Source organism: Anneissia japonica, unplaced genomic scaffold, assembly GCF_011630105.1.
Source record: "Anneissia japonica isolate Jap-2015-1 unplaced genomic scaffold, ASM1163010v1 scaffold284697_len431725_cov185, whole genome shotgun sequence".
NCBI lineage: Eukaryota > Metazoa > Echinodermata > Crinoidea > Comatulida > Comatulidae > Anneissia > Anneissia japonica.
The window spans coordinates 203068-216886 of NW_022717350.1; the positions used below are offsets into that span (position 1 = coordinate 203068).

At 34.4% G+C, this 13819-nt stretch overlaps 1 protein-coding gene across 1 annotated transcript in view; it reads right to left on the minus strand.

Moving 5' to 3' along the window:
* The window catches only part of LOC117110203, a 15874-nt gene extending 2349 nt beyond the window's left edge, over positions 1-13525 (minus strand). The window contains exons 1-6 of the mRNA XM_033252830.1: positions 13334-13525; positions 8812-9023; positions 8365-8461; positions 7409-7513; positions 1992-2227; positions 1544-1627 (exon numbers count right to left, since the gene is read on the minus strand). Of these exons, the coding sequence (XP_033108721.1) occupies positions 1544-1627; positions 1992-2227; positions 7409-7513; positions 8365-8461; positions 8812-9023; positions 13334-13406 (807 nt within the window). The 5' untranslated portion in view covers positions 13407-13525. The remainder of the gene's footprint in view (positions 1-1543; positions 1628-1991; positions 2228-7408; positions 7514-8364; positions 8462-8811; positions 9024-13333) is intronic.
* Positions 13526-13819: the final 294 nt, after the last annotated feature.

Here is a 13819-nt window from a genome sequence, read left to right on the forward strand (position 1 = left end):
CGTGTGTTACGTGTGTGTGTCTGTGTGTAAATTAATCAAATGTAAAATATTTTGATTTTTATGCCACGTCATTGAAAAAATGTAGGGCAGAGGGCAGAAAGAACATCATTGATTGTAATTGTTCATTGTGGTTCAATAAGTGGCTCAATTCCGACTAATAGAACGAATTCAGCACAAATTTACAAGAATAGTTCATGGCGGACCCTTCCATCATATTCTGTTAGATTGTCCAACCTTAAGTCATTATATTCACGGATGTGCTTGTTTCTTATGTTCGTTTCTAGGTGTCTTTAGGTTTCATCCGACGTTCCTTTTTTTTATATATTAATAACGGTACATTTTGTTAGTAGAGGTTAGAATGTCTTACTTTCAATCATATTGAACGGATTTTTTTATTTGTTAGATTTTGTCGTCTCTGTAGTGATCTGCTCACTGAAATCAGGAATGATTATTAATGGTCTTTTTTGTTTTAAGGAGAAATTGAAACATGTTTTAAATACTTCTGTTGAAGTGTTTTAATTTTGTTCCCAATTCTAAAGGCCAACTCAGACAGCGTCGGCCGATGCAGCCTGACCCGCTTTATTGTCAGGGACAGTCTTAAGCCGTCGTGAGAAATATTAAACATGTTTAATATTCTACGACGCGACTGCCCCCCGACGCAAACCATCGCGTCTGCGTTGTCACACAGACCCGACGCCATACTAGAAATACAAGATAGAGTTCTCCACACAAAAAAAGTGTTCCACCGTGTTCCACCGAAATGCATGGTGGGAATACGAAAAATGGGACGCCCCCTACAGCTGGATCTAAAAAAACTTGTTCCAAACTTTCGTTACCAAGTCGTCGCGTATTTTATTATCAATTCTCAACAAAGATACTGAGATATAAAAACAAACTGGAAAGACACCCAGACAGTGACATCGGTGAATACATAACCTCCTTGGTGGCGGTCTTTGTTTTAAGGAGAAATTGAAACATGTTTTAAATACTTCTGTTGAAGTGTTTTAATTTTGTTCCCAATTCTAAAGGCCAACTCAGACAGCGTCGGCCGATGCAGCCTGACCCGCTTTATCGTCAGGGACAGTCTTAAGCCGTCGTGAGAAATATTAAACATGTTTAATATTCTACGACGCGACTGCCCCCGACGCAAACCATCGCGTCTGCGTTGTCACACAGACCCGACGCGACAACAAATCGCGTCGGGCTGCGTCGTACGACGCTGTCTGAGTTGGCTTTTATACGTTGTTGCTGTTGTTTGCAAAGCACATTTGGAGAGCCTCTCGATAAGCTTTGGCTTTTTGTTCAGGCGATCCGCCAGGCATGTGCTTGGCTTAGTGAATTGTTGTGTTTTAGAGACTTTCTTTTTACTTTAACGTGTCTGTATGCATTTTATTTATTTATTTATTTTGTTGTTTGTTCGCCCGAGAAATGTCTAATAAAATAAATAAATACATAAATAAAATAAAACGATTTTTCTAATAAGCTCGGTGACTATTCAGAATGCTACGCTTGTGTACCGCGTGGTTTTATAATACATATATACCAGCTTTGGTTTTCCTTTCCTTCCTGTATTTAGAAGATCATCGAGTGTATACCGTTGAAAATTGTCTGGTGCAGTCTTCGTTTTCTATTTCAAATTAAAAAAAAAATCGCATAATAATTAAATCAATATGATTTGGTAATTTAATCAGTAATTATAAAAAATACGAGAATTTAATAAAGTATCAATAACCTCCTGAGATTGTATTAGAGTAAATCTGACGTTTTAATGTATATCCCGTATGTTTAACTTCAGTGTAAATTATTCGTAAATAATTCTGATGGGATTCGACTCCACTACCTCCATGATTATCAGCCAGTACCACGGTGTGTAATTATATAATACTTCATAAGTTAGTAAGTGATATATATAGTATGTTAACAATATATAATAGTTAACATTTTTTTTTCATATTTCATACTTCAAAATAGATTTTAATGATTGATTTTACCGTTGTAGTGATTTCTGCACCCGTGGTTGATTTTTCCGTTGTAATGAGTTTTTCTGCACCCGTTGTTGTCGTTACATATTCATAAATGATTGTTGTTGAAGTATCGGTGGATGATTTTACCGTCTTAGTGATTTCTGCACCCGTGGTTGATTTTGCCGTTGTAATGAGTTTTTCTGCATCCGTTGTTGTTACATATTCATAAATGATTGTTGTTGAAGTATCGGTTGTGTCGTCAACTATAAAATATGATATGAAGGCTTTATTCGTTTATGTTCTTTAGAATGAGAGTGAATAACAATAGTTCAATCAAATCCAAACTGAAGCCGGGCATTCACTGCGCGTCTGACGGCGGTGGCCGCCGCGATTCTATGGAGAACGCAACACCATGACACACGCGCAATGGATCGTTTTAATGACGATTGAGACTGCCACCGACAATCAGCAGACAGCGTCGCCCCGTCTAGCGGCCACAGGGAGCGGAGTTGGATTCGTCGTACGACCGTCATACGACGGAGTGAGTACCCGGCTTTATAAGGCGTACCGTATTATACAATGTCTCTATGTGTCAATATGGGGAAATGTTCGAAAAGAAGCGACAATATGAGAAAAAAAAGACCAGAAAAACCAAAAATAAATAAAAGAGCCCTACGATCAGAGTTTGATTACATACGGTATGCATATACTGTCTCTTATACACATCTATATAATTTTAGAAAAAGGAAATATCTTTAATAACTTTAAATTGTCTTTATTCATTTACATAGGCCTATCCATGTCATGCAGTTATTTATATTAACTCAAATTTAATCGAAACGGGCGTAAATTCTAAAGACAATTTGTGTGTGTGTTTGTGTGCAGAGTACGTAAATGAGCTGTATTAACATGTTGATGTGTTGACGTCGTGCGACTTAATTTGATACTAAGCCCGACATATGTATACATTTGTATTTCTTATTTAACGTTATTGTAATCATTACTGTCAAAATAATAACTCAGAAAATACATAAATCAAACCTTCAATTGCAGCAGTACGTATCTAAGAATCTTGAAATCGATAGAGAGAGCCAGCACACAAAACAAGTTTATTCATTTATTCAGATATAATTCAGATAATAATGAATGGTAACATAAACAATATTGGTAAGAACAGTGATGAGAAAAAAAAAATAGACAGAATCATCATTATCTTGGATCCCTTCTAGAAATGCGTGATTTGCTTGCTTCGAACATTTTCAATGTGGTTTGGGTGGGTGGTGGGGGGGGGGGGCGTGGATAATTTTCAATGTGGTTGGGGGAGGTGGTTTTCAGGGGGCGTGTCCACTGGGTACGTACACCACTGATTTCAACCGAAAATGAATTTCATAAATCGAAATGAACTACACGCATATTATACCAAAATTATATCTTACAAAGTCTTACAGTGTGTCTTTAGTGTGTTCTGTCTCAAAACTATTGAAAAAGTGCTATGAAATAATAGGCTATCAATCAATTAATCATTCAATCAACGTGACATTTATTTCACCAATGACAACAAAAACGGAATACAATGGTGGGGGACCAGTTTAGAAGCAGGCTTGTCTCAGCTGTCCCTTTAACGGATACAAAAACAAAACAAAACAATAAACAAACAAAACAAAAAAAGAGATCATAAAAGTATCTATTGATAATTTGAAATAACTTCCTTTTCCAGGAGTTTTCTAGTTTTGTAGTTTAATAAGGAAAGAATTGAAGATCAGCCACGAAGGAGTAAGTTTAGCCTCCCCATGATCAAACGATCTTGTAAAGAGTAGGCCTACTTTTATTTAGCACACGATATCCGAGGTTATCTTGCCTTAAATTATTGATATTTTATTTCTTTTGTGAAATTCAATTTTCAAAGGAAGAAAATAGCTATAATAATTGTTATAATTTCAATAACGCATTTTTTGTAATTGCCGGACTTAAACTCCGTCCTTCTTGGCTATAACACATAACGCGTTCATGGTGCATTTGTTTGCATCATTTCTAAGGAATAAGATATTACCTCCAATTCCTTTCTTTGAATGAATAACAATCATGACCAATGCAATATTTAGTATAAACATGAATTATGTATAAATACAAATTGCTTTTCACCCCCTGGTTATTGGATACAGAATCAATTATGTAATGTTCAATCTCCTCCGTTCCCCGTGGACTTCACCTCATCAGCACCAAGAAGCTTAGTGAGACCTTGCCAGTGGTGAATCCAGAATTTTTCAAACGGGGGTCATAACAGTTTCAGAATAGATGAGTGAATAAACATAACATTGATGATATGCATTGAAATTTTAAACATTTAATGGCAAAACAGGGAGGTGGGGGGGGGGGCACGTTGCCTCCAACTGGATCTGCGCCTGCTTTGCCATGCGACTCTAAATAAAGATAAGCCGTTGGTCCCGTGTGCATAATAACACATGCGCATAATTACTCAGTCCACAATTCGAATAGAGGGAATTCTCTCGGTGTACAGACCACAACGTAGGCGGACCAAAGGACTGAATCAAGTTTCCTCAGCTGAATATCAACAAGGATCGAATATATTTATAATTATTTTCACATTATGAAATATACTGGTGCCGAATTCAACAACAAACAATTTCTGATGTATACCTCTGGCCTGGCTCAGGAGAAATTTGTTTTTGATGTGCTGTAGGCCTACAACTGATTTTTTCAAGATACAAAATACGTATTTCTCGAAAAACTCGGGAGCGGTTAATGAGATACAGATTTTGAATTTTTAAAAACTGGAGGAAAAGGTGGAAAAAAGGGTGATTACGCCCCTTAAATATTCAAAAATCTGTATCTCAGGAGCCACATGCAGGAGTGGTGCCAGCAGTTGGGCCAACTGGACGGGAGAAAACTCAAGAATCATTTTCTAAGTTAAAGAATTTTAAAAAACTGTGTTAAAAGGTTCGAAACCACCACTTTTCCACCTTCCTCTCCCCCTTCCCGTTTTTAAATGTTTAAAAATCTTTATCTCATTAACCGCTCCCGAGTTTCTCTAAAAGTATTTTGTGTCGTAGAAAAATTTGTTTTTCTAAAACTTAATCATTTTTTTTTCTTCCGGAGTGTGACTTTATGCCAATTTAGGTTTACATATTATAGAATGATATGGTGAGCCGTACTAATCTTAACAGTAACCAAACGATAAGAAAATGGTAGCACTTTATAGACTAGTTGAAAAATGTATTGTCACAAGCTTTCGTGTACACAGTACACTTCTTCAGGTGAATGATAAGAGGAGCAACATGCTATCGAATATAAAAGGTCTAAAACAAAAGGCAAGTAATAATAACAATGGAGGTTTTAACATAACAATGAAATCATTCCGAAAGGTCCACTGATTAATCTCAGATAAGAAAGTATAATACATACTCCAAGTATTGAAATACACGCCATCGTGTTAGGATTCAATATTTCGACATTAATTATGTCATCATCAGGAATTTCGACATTCCTGATGATGACATAATTAATGTCGAAATATTGAATCCCAACACGATGGCGTGTATTTCAATACTTGGAGTATGTATTATACTTTCTTATGAAATCATTCCCTGTAGTGGGCAAGAAAGCCATAGTCTTGTTTAAACCAAATAACACAGTCAAGTTGCTTAATTATTTTCTGTTCACAAATTTCCCTATCTAGATTGTTCTTAAAATAGTATAGAATATCTGTTATCGGTATTTATTATTCAAACTGATACTTTATACATTACTTTTTAATGTAGCTAATGGTACGACAGACGTCGTGTGATTTAATTGATACAAGCGTGCCATGTATACGCTATTAGCATATTGTAATCATCAATCAACATATAATATTATTATAAATAAATACATTAAACCTTCTATTTGTAGCCGATGGTGAATTTCATAAATAATCTATTTAACTATACGTACATTATACTAACAAATGAATTGAACATCACGTCGATCTTCAAACGAAAACATTATCTTGTGCGATACAGATAATTATGCTATCACTCTACATTATTCAATCTAAAACAGGAATATACTTACACAGTTAATAATTAATGACAACGTGATCATTACAATTCTGAATATTATTATTAAGTTGTGATAACAATAGGGTGAAACTTAAAGTAACAATGTAATTATTATCATATGTTATTAAAGTAGGCTACAATACTACAATATTTATCCAAAATACAACAACTTATTATCTAAACAAATAATAATATTATGATCAAATAATTTCATTTGCTTCAAGTGTAGTAATAAGGGTGTTTAACCTTTATTTTTTGGGTTAACATTAATGGCATTTATTATTGTCCTAGTATTAATATTATTGGTTATTATCATTACATATTACCATAATATTATCATTATTGATGTAATATCATTTCTTTTATTGGACATGTTATTGACATGTTATTAAAGATAACATCTTTGTCGATCTCCTAATACGCTGCTAATTGTATTAGTGTGAGAGACAGGGTAATCTCATTGTTTGCTAATGTCATAGCCTCCAGTGGATCCTCATCATCTATCAAAGCTTATTGGATACTGATCTCAGCAACAGTGGTAGCGGGGGGGGGGATGGGGAGGGGTACCCCTTGACGGATAGGCCTGGACCCCTGTCGTCCAACGACGCCACGACGAAAATCATAATTTGCCCATTCTATTGACATTATTTTGTCCAATCCCGAATATTGTGGTCTAAAAGAAAAATTTGGGCTATACTAAGCATACCATTTTTATTCTGGGACCCAGACAGAAGCTCTGGACGGCCACTTTGTTCGGACAACCCCCCCCCCCACTGTCGGACATGTCGAATCCCTGTTGGCATATGTCTGGAGCCACTGCTATTGTCATTAAGCTTCCGATGGATCCTGATCTTCCTGAGACTAATGATCCTTCAAGATGGCACTTGCCGCAAGGATTATGATCTTAATACTTTATAGGTTGTAGGCCTATGTGAAGCAGAATCCATCGCAGAGAATGTGTTATTTTTATATTAATGCATTGGGAATGTCTCCCTTTCTTCTGGAATGGACTGCATTAAAATCGTTTTGCATTTCAAAAAAAAATATTTAAAAAAAATAAAAAAATAAAACAAATAAAACAACAAACAAACAAACAAACAAATTCTATAACCAACAAATTCTATCAGTCAACAAACACAACAAGAGGTTTCTTTAAAGCGAATCACTGAAACTATAATGCACTTATATTCGCCACAAACACTTTTTTTGTCCTGGTTGTATGCATAAGGGTCTCGGTTAAGATTGGTTGGCCTTAATTTGGAATATTGTTTGCTTTTTTATGGCTGACTTGTTAAATGTTGTTCGGGATTCTGTGTTATGTGGGCCTATTACGGTATATGTAGTTAGATATTTAATGTAAATATTGTTAGAATAAATATTTCTTACTTGCTGCTTGTTTGCACACGGCGTTTCTATTTTCGTAGGAGCTATTCTTCGGCCGGTGTTGTTTATTTCTCAGCCAATTAGTTGTATTTGCATCAATTGATACAACTAGAAAAGAAATATATAGGCCTATTTGTGATTATACTTATCCATATTGACGTCATTCTTTCCAGACTTGGAGTTAATCAACAGTAGATGAATTTGATGATTATTATGCAGGTTACTGCGGGTGGCAATACCTCATATCCCGCAGACGTTGCTGGGTTACCAACAGTACATTAATTAATTTAATTTTCTTATGTTTAATGTTTTTTCGTGTAAGAATTTATCCAGTGTGTACGAACGACAAATTTATATATTTCTATGAGAACAAAAAACATTTGAATCGACTTAAATTCACCTCCAGCTCAATTGACAAAATTATAAGCAATAGACCCACATACGACAACAAGACACCAGTCTCCCTCTAATTAAAGACCCCAATTGAACACCACCTCCAAATTAAGACCACTTTTTTTGTGGTCCCAAATTAACTAAGTATTTATTTTTTATATTCTAATTAGAGACCAAAGTTGCTTAAAGTTATGAAAACTCAGGTCCCATAATTGGTCGTTAATTGGAGGTAGACCTGTATTATTGGCTGATACAGTGCGTTTACAGAACATTCCATTATTATTATTATTATTATTATTATTATTATTATTATTATTATTTATCATTGTCTTTATGATGGTTATTATTATTATTATTATTATTTATCATTGTCTTTATGATGGTCGTCGTCATTATCTTATGACACCATCCTTATAATCATCGTCATCAATTATCATCATCATTATCATTACTGTATTTATCATTATCATCATCATCATCATCATCATCATTATCATCATCATCATCATCATCATCATTGTCATCATCATCATAAATGACTTTTTTTTTCTAATTGAACATCTTACCGTAGTCCTTATCTTCCGAAATATTTTTGTTGTGTTTTTTCCAAGGAGGCCATATGTATGTCGAGTTTGAACCGTCGATCCAGGAGAAGTTGGCCGACTGCAAAAGTAAAACATTTCATGAAAATTTACCGTATATGATACAGTTAACATAATCCTGCTATATGTTCCACACCTGTGTAGAAAGACTGCAAACCTCACGAATCCATAGTCAATATAGTAAACATATAATACCAGTCTCTCACTCTGTGATATTATTCAAAGGGTTGAATATTTATAAGTAAATAATTATATATGTGTACAATGGATACACAATCTTAGTAATAATTTATTTCTAAATACAGATGAGGCATTTATACAGTATGTTATTAATTTATAAAGACAATAATGTTGTATCACGAACAATACACAACTTCATCATGATTATTGAAAAGAAGAATAAATATTGACCTGGTTTGCTTTGCGTAAGCCAATATAGCAATATCTATTATTATTAGACTTGCTGCAGAGTTTAGCTACGAACTTGTTTTCCGAGTCATTGTGAATCGACGTAAGGCTTGCGTTTCGTTCTTCACAGAATATTTTATTATTTGTCCAATTCGTCTTTATATTGGTGAGCAGATAACAGTTCTTCTCATAGAAGTTCCAGCCTCGTTCACACCCTTTGAAAGACAAAAAAAGAAAAAACAAAAAAACAAAAAAAAAAACAAAAAAAAAAAACACGAATGTTTGTCAACTATAAATTATAGATAAATGAAACATTTATATTTTACAAATTTTACAAGACGTTTAAAGCAAGATATATTATACTTCAAGCGATTTTTAAAATGTTCTCCATTATTTAATTTTAAAAAAATCTATTTATACTCCTGGGTGTGTGTGTGTGTGTGGGTGGGGTGGGGGGTACATGCAGTACAACACTGCAGTTGGAATATTGTAATTACCCCTGTGCTTCAAGGCTTCTAAAACAGTAGTAGTGGTACAGTAATAGTAATGGTACAATGTAATGGTGATCAATGGTGATGGTGACTGTGATGATGATGGTGGTGGTGGTGGTGGTGTGATGAGATTATGATGATGACAGTGATAATGATAATGATGGTGGTGGTGATGATAATGATGATGTATTGGTAATGATAATACTGGCGGTGGTGGTGGTGGTGGTGATTGTGATGATGACGGTGATTGTGATGATGGTGATGATTGTGATGAAGATGGTTGTGATGGTGATTGTGATGAGGATGGTGATAATGATTGTGATGGTAGAGGTGATAGTGATGGTGATTGTGATGAGGATGGTGATAATGACTGTGATAGTAGAGGTGATTGTGATGATAGTGTTTGTGATGATGATGGTGGTGATGATGATGATGATGATGATGATGATGATAATGATGATGATGATGATGATGATGTTGATGATGATGATGATGATGAAGATTTTGATAAAGTTTGTGGTGGTGGAGGGGATGATAAAAAGTGATTGTGATTATAAAGGTGGTGGTGGTGGAAATGGCTGCGGTAGATGTAGAAGTAATAATAGTAGTGATGATGATGATGATGATGATGATGATGATGATGATGATGATGATGATAGAAGTAACATTAATATTAATAATAATAATAATGGTAATAATAATAATAATAATAATAATAATAATATTAATAATATAATAGACGTTCGTGGTACATTGTCAGAAATTTGATACTCGTGATACAGTTGAACGTTTGCAGATTATTATAACAGTGCGCATTTAGATTAAATATTTATGAAGCAGTCAGCTGGTTTCTGTATAATAATGAATATTGCATGAGTTAGTTTGAACACACTCGGTGGTGTGTTTTTTACAGCCTGGTTCTCGGGAGCTAACCGTTGGCGATAACCGTTAGCGGTATCCGGATACCGTTAACGGTTAGCAATTGCGCTATCGGTTAGCAAGTGAGCGCGTTTCTATCATCAACCAATCACACGTACGCGTTTACAATTTCCAGTTTCTTATTGACCAGTGATTCGATCATCATATTCTTGGTATCCGGATCGGGATTTTCTCGTATGGACGCACGACAGCTAACGGTTAGCAGGATCCGGATCCTGCTAATCGATAGCCTACATTAAGATGGTAAAGATTGTAAAACACTCTCTAAAGCCTGATTTCCATACAATCGCTACATGCTATCGCCGACAGCTTTCGGTGATGCTGATTGGTCGGTCGAATCGGGGCGCCTTCCCGATTGCGTTGAGGGACTGCTACGCAATACAACGATGCACAGAAAAAAACTGTAGCGACAGTGTAGCGAAACCAGGCTTAAAGGGACTGAAAAATTAAAGGAAAATACTCCATAAAAGTGACGCTACTTGTTAATCGTATTAGGTAGAATAGAGTAAGGCTATTTATATCACTCAAATCTTGTGTTGTCTGTTCAAAGACTTTCAACTGTCAGTTCAAATTCTTTGATCTGTTATCCTTTTGGTGAAGTCATCACATTTATTCCCCATAATAAAGACAATAATGTAAAAAGTATTTTATTTTATTTTATTTGGCATAATATATACATAATAAACTCCATAAAATCGATAAAATGTTCATAAAAAGAGTAAAAAAAGTACTGACTATGCATCATACAAATATTAAAATTAACAACAGAAAAAAGTCAACAAGATAAAAAGAAAAATGATACCCGGAACGCCCATAAAGTCCTTTGACATATTTTCAATGGATTCCGGTAACAGGTGACAAATAAGTAAATAAATAAAAACAAATAAAATCAGCAAAGTACAACATTAAAATTAAGTATGACGAAGTGAAATAAGTATATTCAAGTAGGAACACCACCGCCAACAATAACCGATTGTGCTATATTATAGCTAAAAGCAAAAATATTTTGAGAATTAAGCGACGACTCGTCATATATCGAACTACAAGAATATGATGAAAACTAATAGTCATATTCCAGCGCATTTTGTTTACTAGATCAGTTCAGTGCTCGATACGACTCGTTTTTATTGTTGTAAATCATCTAATTATACACGGTTTTGTATTTCAAATGCAATGTTCCTGCATTGTGTAATGTAACATTTTATTTACTCAATAATCACGAGACCTACAGTAAACACAGATATTAATCGATTAATTAACATGCGTATTACAGATATAATGGTGACAGTTCATTATTGTATGTTAATATATTATAAACATTGGTTAGTCGAATGCATATTAGCTGACAGGCCGTAGGCCAAGCAGGTATAATGCCTTGGTCGGTCTGTGAAGTTAAATTATCCTGATCTAATGATCATCCACTTAGGCCTATTTCTAATACTGGAATACCCGTGTTCATATGCCGATGATGTAAATTTTATTGGTCTTGATGTGGAATCGTTAAAAAATATGTTAGATATTAGGCCTATAGGATACAAAATATTTCAAGCAAAGACTGAGTTTGTTCAATTTGACAAACCAAATCATAATTATTGGAAAGATCATAAAATCCTTAGTTCTCTAATTGATAGCTCTAAAGATTTGAAAACAAAATCATTCTCGCAAATATTGCTTTTTGCAAAATTTACAAAAGTATGGTCTGTGATTGTAGTATTATATAGAACGTAAACTTCATATTTATGAAGCACAGGTGTGTCAAAACTTTTATAAAACTGTAGCATTTGGGCAGCCCCTAAAAACATGTTTGAGAAAGTTGATAGGCCTATATGTCATCGTCGACATTTGAAGGCTATTTCAATATTAAATACCCAAAAATAATTGAGAATAAATCTTTATATTCAGTTCAGATTCATTAACAAATAGTATTGACAAATATGTATGTGGTCAGTGCTTGGACACATTTTACGGAGTGATGAACTCACTCCTGCACATGGTGTACTTGTAGCCTATTTGCCGTAACTCAATCAGTAATATTGAAAGGCCGAAAAGGAAGAGTGTCACTTTTTTCTCAAAAATTAAATCTGATATAAAAGAAAGAGGGCTTAACTTCGATAACATTGTTGATTTTTATAAACTTAAAGAAATTGCTAAAAACAGAACCCGATGGAAGGCAATGTATAAGGATGTTCCATTTTTGTAAAATGTGGCTGTGACTTATCAGACACAAAATTTATTTCGTGTCTGTCAAAAGTTTAATAATATAATAGTAATAATAAAGGGTCTGTGGTAATACTGAGGACCCAGCACTCTATCAGTAACCCATGTTTATTTTTTTGGCTACTTCTAACTCATCCGCGCTTTCTGTGTTGGCAATTCACTTGAATATCTGTACAAGTCACAAATTGTTGACTTTAAAGTCCTTTCTAGGACAGGCCTATCTAGGCATATTTCGTAGGCAAGCTTATTTTGGAAACTGCACAATTTATCTTTAGCTTAAGACGTAATATCCCATCATGCACCGCCACCAGATTTATTCTTACAAGTAAGTTTGCAGACCATAGCTATTTGTCTACTGACAAAAAAAAAAAAAAAAAAAAAAAAAAAAAAAAAAAAAACCGAACAAAGAATAGTGATCCAGGGTTTCAGATGTTTTTGTGGTATTTGATGAGAGTGAAATCTTTTACTTAAAATCTCTCTGATGAATATTTAACAGTAACATTTGAAAGTTATAGGCTTACGGTTATTGGTTATTACAGTTATTTGTTTTGGTTTGTAAATGTCAAAGTGATATGTGTTTTGTATAGTTTTGTAGTAATGAAAAAGCGCTATGTAAATAGCGCTTAAAAAGAAATACAAAGAGTAAATTATATTAAGGCAGGTATTGGCATTAGTTAAATAAGTATTTTTAAGCCATAGAATTGGCCTAATTGTACACAGATGAAATGGAAAAATTATCTACAATTTGTACAAAAAAAAAGCAATTGTGCTTCTTAAATTCGTATCTATACAACAACGTGCAAACAAATATATCGATCGGAAAAAAAATGATTTGACCGTCCATCTGTTTGCTTAAAATAAATCAATAATTTACTCACTAAAACTTGACAAAACCGCCACCGTGGCAAGAAAAGTAATCAATGCAGTGATATTAATCGAGAAATAAGCCATCTTATTTAGAAATTTGAGCAAGGTAGGCCTAACTCGGCAGCCTGTAAGTCCAGACCTACAATCAGTCGTCCTGTGTGAGTGAAGGATGAGCTGGATGCGAATGCGTCCGTCTCAATAGAAGTCTGTTTATACTTCAGCATCTGTTTTAATACTGTAGTTAAATCAACAGTCATCAGTTACCAACGCCTCTCATCGGAAGAGTGTGACGTCACAATGTTACCATACATTTATTTCTTATTATCTACTGAGCGCCCATAAGCATTAATGTGGATACACAATCAACAATAATTAGGATATTCAACCAACCAATGGATATCATAATTATTGTTGATTGTGTATCCACATTAATTATGATATTCAACCAACAATAATTATGATATTCAACCAACCAAAATGGATAGAACTGCTATATA